Raw genomic sequence first — 8408 nt, forward strand, 5'->3', positions numbered from 1 at the left:
TTTTTTTTTTTTTTTTTTTTTTTTGGTAAAGAACTCAGTCTAACGAACTAAACAAAATTGTTTTGTGTGTGGTATATACACCTGTGTGTGCATGTCTATGTGCATGCACTCGGAGGTCAGACGTCAACGAGGGCATCATCTCTACAGTCTCCACTTTGAGACAGTCTCTTGCTAAGTTCACTGATTGGCTGGACTGGCTCGCCCGCAAACCCCAGGGTCCTGCTGCTTGCCCCTTCCTTGTGCTGGGTTACTCCCTAGGTTTTCTTGCATGGAAGCACTCCAGCAATAAGCTGCCTCTGCAGCCTGCAAACAGGAGGCAAGAGAAGAAGCTGGTCCACACCAAAGCTCCAGAAACTACTCCACACACTGTCTTTTCTGACGGGGATAGGGCCTCACACAACTCATTCTGCCCTCAGAATTGCTATTCAGCCAAGGACAACCCTGAATTCTTTTTGCTTGTTTGTTTTTGTTTTGTTTCTTGAGACAGGGTTTCTCTGTGTAACAGCCCTGGCTATCCTAGAACTAAACTCACTCTGTAGACCAGGCTGGCCTCGAATTCACAGAGATCCACCTGCCTCTGCCTCTGGAGTGCTGAGGTTAAAGGTGCATGCCACCACCGCCCTGCCAGACGACCCTGAAGTCTTGATCCTCCTGTCTCCATTTTCCAAGTGTTCCAAGATTACAAGTGAGCTACTGGGAATCCCAGTCAGGGTTCTGTGCGTACCAGACAGGCACTCCACAAGCTGGACTACACCCCAACCCCCGCACAGCTCTTGAGCAAGCTACTGGATCTCTTCACCGATAGATGCAGGAGGAGCACAGCACAGCCACCCCACAGAGCAGAGCTGCTCAGAGGGCAGGCACACGAGAGAATTCAAGAGCCAGATGTGCCACCTGGCACTGTGCAGTCCAGAACTTAGAGCCTGGCACCTGTTATCAGTCAGGAGCTCCTCGGTTACTTTCTTTCCGGTGAATTTGTGTCTGTTCCCCATCTTAAAGTTGAGTGTTTTCCGGAGACGCCTTTGTCTTCGAGAGCAGTAGCCCCTGTGAGGAAACACAAATCGAGGTCCACTCAGCTCAGCCGGTAGTACTTTGAACAGAACAGTCTATAATAAAGGGGGGCAAAGGTTCCGAGGACTGCTTACGGTGACGTCACCTGTCAAACACGAGGGCCAATGTGACTGCTGCAACAGAGGACAAAGGAATTCTACAGACCTATACGTCAAAGCACCATAGCATCTATTAGACCAGGCTGACCTCAAATTCCAAGGTAATCCTCCTGCCTCCGTTTATCAAGTGCTAAGATTACATGTGTTAGCCAAATGTCTTGCTTAAAATATTTAAATATTACCTCATTATCACAGTTTTAAAAGATTCTTTTTTTCTTAATTTTTATGTGTATGGGAGTTCTGCCTACATGCATGCCTATACACCACTTATGTGACTGGTACCCTCACAGGCCAGGAGGATGTCAGCTCCCTTGAGACTGGAGTTACAGTCAGTTAGGAGCCATCATGTGGGACTCAAAGCGGAGTCCTAGCACAGTCAATGCTTTTAACAGCTGAACCATCTCTCCAGCTTTCAGAATCACACACATCCTTCCCCTCCCCCCCGCAAGAGGCTTTCTCTGTGGCTTTGGAGCCTGTCCTGGAACTAGCTCTTGTAGACCAGGCTGGTCTCGAACTCACAAAGATCCTCCGCCTGCCTCGGCCTCCCGAGTGCTGGAATTAAAGGCATGGCCACCACCGCCCAGCTTCCACACACACATTCTTTTTTTTTTTTTTTTATTTTTATTTTCGAGACAGGGTTTCTCTGAAGTTTTTGGTGCCTGTCCTGGAACTAGCTCTTGTAGACCAGGCTGGCTTCGAACTCACAGAGATCCACCTGCCTCTGCCTCCCGAATGCTGGGATTAAAGGCGTGCGCCACCACCGCCCGGCCACACACACATTCTTAATAGCTGCAAGAACGCGGACTAAACACAAGAGCCAGGCATGGCGGTGCACATACAGTGCGAAGATCAAGTCAAGAGGACCAGGAGTTTAAAACAAATTCTGTCTACATAGTCAGCCCGAGCTATAAGACCCTGTCCCAAAACCCCAAATAAATAAATAGTAAAGTCTAATTCTGAAATCAAAATGCCCTCGATCCTTATTTATTTCTAGGTCTCTAGAATAACAAAGAGATTCATCTGTTCTGGTTCCACTGTTTTAAGTGTTTATAAATTCATATGCTATAAGAAACTCAAAATGAAAGAAAGACGGAGCCAGCCCTGTGCTTTGGACAGGGTAACTACAGTCTTTGCCTAAGGAGCTGGACAAGCTTCACCCTACGTAGTAGGCTAGAGTACAGATCAAAAAATTTTGCTGCTGGAAGGAAAAGTAACACACGAGAGAGTGCGAGACAGTCTCCGTGGAGGTGTGGCCCGCATGAGACCACAGCTGTGAGGAGCAGCAGCTGCTGTGCCAGACAAGTTCAGAGCTGCTCAAGTCCCCACCACAATCAGCATCTGCTTACTAGCAACCGTCAGCCTGGTGAGGTTTGCTCCAAAAAAAAAAAAAAAAACCTGCTGTGTAAGAAAACCGTGGAAGAGAGCTGCTCCCAACCATCATCAAGCTGCGCCTGAATAACTGAAGTCATGTGACTAGACAATACCCAAGTGCGACCCCAAACAAGGAAAGAATATGCTCAGAATTTCCTCCAGCAAGGGAGCAGTTAGCACAGAGAACATTTCCCAGGCTGCCAGGTTACGTTGGTGCAGGGGACCCAGTGAGTGTGGGCTCATTCTGTTAAAAGGGACACGTGTGCACCACGCACACAAACTTCCTGTAACTAGAGTAGAACTTCCTGAACTCTGCTCTCTGCTTCCTCGCTCTCCTCACGCTGCTCCACTTGGCCCCGAACCCTAGTAAGTCTTCCTTGGATGCCATCAATAGACCAAAACTGGGGTCAGGGAGATGGCTCAGTGGGAAGATATCAGCTGCCAAGCCAACGACAAGCCGATAACCCGAGTTCCATCCTCGGGACTCACGTGCTGGAAGGAAGAGAACGGACTTCCTCAAGCTGTCCCTTGACCTCTCCATGTGTGCCTTGGCATGCACGTACCCACATACAAACACATGTGAACACAAAGTAGATAAAAGCATACTAAGACGAAGGGCAAGAAAGAAGGCTTGATGGTCGAGATCACTTGCTGCCCTTCCTGAGGACCCGTGCTGCATCCCCAGCACCACATCAGGTGGCCAGTTCATAGCCTCCAGCAGTAACTCCAGCTCCAGGGAGCCAACGCCCTCTTCTGCTCTCCATGGGCACTGGCCCGAAGGGACATCAGATCCCCTGGAACTGGAGTTATAGACAGTTGTCGAGCCACAGGGTGAGATGCTGCCTCCAAACGCAAGACTCAGGGATGAACACAGCAACAGAGCACACACCAGTGTGTCTAAGCTTCTGTGTGTAACTTCCGGGATCATAAAATAAACAAAAAACAACAACCTGAGACTGCCAGGCGTGGAGGCCCACACCTGAACTACCAGCACGTGGCAAGCTGACTTAAGATGATCAAGGCTAGCCTGGTTACATAGCAATTCTGAGGTAAGAGTTATAGAGTAAGACTACCTCCAAAAAAACAAAACATAAGTCAGGTGCCCACCTGTAAACCAGACACTCGGCAGGTGGCAAGACAGCACGTTGGAGGCCACTGTACTACACAGACCCTGTTTCAAGAATACACTAACCCAACTACACCTAAGACAGATGCACTCTGAGATGCACTCTGAGATGGGGCTGTAGCTTAGTAATAAAGATCTTGCCAAGCATGCAGTGGTCCTGAGTTCAATCCCAATAAAAATAAAGCCGCATCTGAAAAGGGTGCAATATACTATATGTGAAAATATGACTATGATATACCTGACTTAATAAGGGAAGACTGGGGTCAGTTATGTCAAAGAGCCCATCTGAAAGGGTTTCTGCTGACCAAGCCTCAGTCAGTTTAAGTATCAAAATATTAGCTTATAAGTCATAAAACCAACTGCACACTATGAGCACATACAGAATATACATGAATATAAGCCTAACAGGAACACACATTCCTGAATTGATGTGGGATTCCCCTCTGTATGCTGTGAATGCCACTGTTTAATAAAGAAACTATCTTGGCCTGTGATGGGGCAAAAGAGTAGAGCTGGGGGGAGAGACAATAGCACTAAATGACAACACTAAGCTGAATGCTGGGAGAAGGAAGGCGGAGTTTAGAGAAGCCATGTAGCCCACTGGATACAGAGGCCAGAACTTTAGCCGGTAAGCCACAGCCTCATGGTGATACACAGATCAATGGAAATGGGTTAAAATAAGATGTAAGAGCTAGCCAATAAGAAGCTAGAGCTAATAGGCCAAGCAGTGATTTAATCAATACAGTTTCTCTGTGGTTACTTAGGGAGTCTGGGCAGCCAAAAAACTAACAGGTAGCCTTCCTGTTACACAGAATCTCAGTTTTCTCCCATAAAATACTTTTAGAGTAAAAAGAGTGACTTTACCCAGAGACCCTCCTAACCTCCTTAGTCAAAGGCCACAACAGACCTCAGCCAGCACACAAACCACACTGATAGTTATATTTTTATGTGTATGAGTGTTCTCCTGCACGTATGTCTGTAAACTAGATACACACAGTGCTGTATGAGTGCTTGCCTGCATGTACGTCTGTGCACTAGATACACGCAGTGCTGACAGGGGAGTTGAGGGTTTTCAACTTCCCGAGACCCGTCTCGGTGCCGGGAATCAAACCCAGATCCTCCAGTGCTTTTAACCATTGAGTCATATAATTTTAAAATTCTATCAGGCAGTGGTGCACTTGGAAAGAGGCAGACTGATCTCTGTGAGTCTTTGTAGGCTAGCCAGGTCTATAAAATGAATTCCAGGACAACCAGGATTGCTACATAGGGAAACACCATCTCAAAAAAAAAAAAAAAAAAAAAAAAAAAACAAAAAAAAAAAAAAAAAAAAACCCACAGACAAGAGGAACACAAAACAAAAATGCAAAGCTGCACCATCTCGGCATACTTTTTTATACAGCAGTGAGCAGGAAATTAACAAAAGCAGCTACATTATAAAGTATCACAATTACTGCCACATTGTGTTCAGGACACTGACCTGTACCGCTGGAAGTCTCCATGCCGTAAGCCATGCTGCTGCTGGGACTCCTTAATAATCTGAAGAACTAGAGCCAAGATCAAGGAAAAGCTTACAGCAGTGGTTCCCAGCATTCCTAGGGCTGCGGCCCTTTAATACAGATCCTCATGTTGTGGTGACCCCCAACCATAAAATGATTTTCATTGCTACTTCATGACTGTAGTTTTGCTACTGTTATGAATCATGATGTGAATACCTGTGTTTTCCAATGATCGTAGGTGACCTCTGAACACCCGTGAGAGCCTGAGGACCCTAACCCTGGATTCTTTCGTCAACATTTTCAACAGTTATCTTGTCAAAGGACAAGGCTAAGTTTACAGAAGAGTGAATTGTCCCAGATGTTACTATTTTCAGACCAAAGGGGAGGGCAGTCTGGTAGGCGACGCGGAAACCTAGCAGACGAAACAAAGCTGCTGGATTTCAATGCTGTCCACCTGGACCTCACACAGCACTCATGCAAACAGACTGGTTATGTATGACAGGGGCTAACTACATGTCTCGGTGCTGCCAGTGCTGGCCAAACTTAACTTTCCTTAACAGCTACAATGCTTCCAAAACCTATGATCAACACACATCAACCAAGATAAGCCAGTTTCCAAAAAAAAAAAAAAATATCCAAGTTTTTCCTCCTTCCTGGAGTTCATAATAAAACTAGGGCATTCTAATATTTATTAAGAATGATACAAGTTGGAGAGATGGCTCAGTGGTTAAGAGCAGTGACTGTTCTTCCGGAGTACCTGGGTTCAGTTCCCAACGCCCATATGGAAGCTCATAGCTGTCTGTAGCTCCAAGATCTGACACCCTCACACAAACATACAAGCAAGCAGAACATCAATGCACATATCAAAAAATCAAAAACAAAAAAACAAAACAAACAAAAAAAAAAGATGACATAACACTACCAGAGCAAAAGCAAAGCCACAAGTCCGGGAGAATTTACACAGAAAGCTGTTTTATTTCAGAAGTTCCTCTAAATCATCTCCATTTGATATGCATCTTAAAAAGCACAAAGGACCCAGGCAGTGGTGTCTGTGCTTCTAATCTCAACCCTCAGAAGGTACAGAGAGAGAATGAGCAGGAGTTCAAGGCCAGACTGGGCTACACTGCAAAACTTTCGTCTCAAAAACACAAAAATGGGCTGGAAAGACAGCTCAGTGGTTAAGAGCACTTGTTGCTCTTCAGAGGAACCCAGGTTCAATTCCCAGCACCCACATGGAGGCGCTTAACCATCTGTAACTCCAGTTCCAGGGAATCCAGAACCCTCTTCAGGCCTCTGTGGGCACCAGGCACACATGTAGTACACACACACACACACACACACACACACACATATGTAGGCAAACACAACACTTTAAAATATTTAAAAGCGGGGCTGGAGAGATGGCTCAGTGGTTAAGAGCACTGACTGCTCTTCCAGAGAACCTGGGTTCAATTCCCAGCAACCACATGGCAGCTCACAACTGTCTGAAGATCCAGTTGCAGGGGATCACACCAATGCACATAAAATAAAAAATCAAATAAACTTTAAAAAAATAAAATAAAATATTTAAAAGCACACAAAACCAAAAAAGCCACGTACTACTACTGCAACCACACAAATGATATATAAACTAATAAAAACCAGGAAATGATTCCTGAGAGCTGGCAAGATTGCTCAGTCGTTAAAGGACTTTTGTCTAAGCCTGAAGACACGACTGTAACTCCCGAGAACTCATGGAAAAAGGCATGTGGTTTGCATATGTCATCCCAGAGACAGAAAGATCCCTGTAGTGAGCTCCTATCGAAGACGGTAAAATCCAGTTCTAGTGAGAACCCCAGTCTCAAAGAATACGGCAGAGTGAGTTAAGACAATGTTGACCTCTGACCTGCACACACTACACACGCACCTACACCCACGCGGACTCATACATCCAAGAAGGTGATTCCTCCAGCTCTTCGCGAATACCTCGACAAGACAAAATGCCTACTGACCTACTCAGAAGACCACACACATCACACATGATATAAAACAAAGTACACAGGTAAGAAGCCTTTCAAGGCACCCAGCACCTAACAGCTGTCCGACCATGGCCCTACGCTGAAAAGTGAAGGCTGCGCTTTCCTCTCCACAGTTCAGGGGCTCGAGGTGCCAACCTGGCGTCCTGCGGGGTGGCCAGGGTGTCAACCCAGCTCAGCCCTCCAGCTGGACATCTGAGGGGCAACGGAGGGAAGCTGCCCAACATCTCCACACCACCTGGGGGAAATCCTTGGAAGGCGAGGAGTGTGCGAGGAAAGCCCGGACGAGAGGCAAACCCTGGCCCTGTGAGTGCCGAAAAGGAAGAGCAGAGGAAAGCGCACGCCTCGGCCTCCGCAGCCCGGGGCCGGCACCCGCTGCCTCTCCCGCCCCCAGCCCTCCAGATCGACACGTAGTCATTGCTAGTTAGGCCACCGCTCTAGGATACTCTCCAAACTCAGGCTATCCCCGAATTCTTTGTTTGCCTTCGATCCGGCTGAAGGGCGTTCGTTTTCTTTATTCTCATCTCCTCCGGCACCGCGTCCACCGCCGCTGCCGCCGCCTCCGCCGCTGCCGCCGCCGCCGCCACCACCTCCACCCGGGACCTGCTTCTCAGCAGCCATCTTGCCCCTGCGCCGCAAAGCAGGACGGGATAGAGGAGACGAGACGACGCGCGACCGTAGAGAGCGGCTCCTTCCCTGCCGGGCGACGGGACACTGGAGGTTTCCGCCGCCGACAGCGTTTTTCCTAAGCCTAGCCGCGTGTCGGTGTGCGCCTGCGCGTCCCGGGTGGCTGTAGGTCCTGGCGTTCCTGAGGACATTGTTACCCCACCTCCAGTCCACCGAGGGCTGGAGGACTGGAGAAAGACACCCGCCTCATGCATCCCTGCACCGAAGGGTGGTGGCGCGCGCCTCTAATCCCAGTACTGGGGAGGCTGAGGCTGGAGGATTGCCTCGAGTTCGAGGTCAGCCTGGACTGAATAGTTAGACCTTATTTAAAGAAAATGGGGGGGGGGAGAGAAAGCGAAAGCCTGAACACTTGGGTTTCCTGATTGCAATGTATTTCAGCTAGGGGAACTCAAGAAATGAGCGATGGTGGCGCACGCCTTTAATCCCAGCACTCGGGAGGCAGAGGCAGGAGGATCTCTGTGAGTTCGAGACCAGCCTGGTCTTCAGAGCTAGTTCCAGGACAGGCTCCAAAACCACAGAGAAACCCTGTCTCGAAAAACCAAAA

At 48.0% G+C, this 8408-nt stretch overlaps 1 protein-coding gene across 1 annotated transcript in view; it reads right to left on the minus strand.

Moving 5' to 3' along the window:
• The window catches only part of Srp68 (signal recognition particle 68), a 31313-nt gene extending 23491 nt beyond the window's left edge, over window positions 1-7822 (minus strand). Inside the window, 3 exon segments of the mRNA XM_013347638.2 lie at window positions 931-1044; window positions 5144-5210; window positions 7624-7822. Of these exon segments, the coding sequence (XP_013203092.1) occupies window positions 931-1044; window positions 5144-5210; window positions 7624-7798 (356 nt within the window). The 5' untranslated portion in view covers window positions 7799-7822.
• Window positions 7823-8408: the final 586 nt, after the last annotated feature.

This window comes from Microtus ochrogaster, chromosome 7 (genome assembly GCF_000317375.1).
Source record: "Microtus ochrogaster isolate Prairie Vole_2 chromosome 7, MicOch1.0, whole genome shotgun sequence".
NCBI classification, from domain to species: Eukaryota; Metazoa; Chordata; class Mammalia; order Rodentia; family Cricetidae; genus Microtus; species Microtus ochrogaster.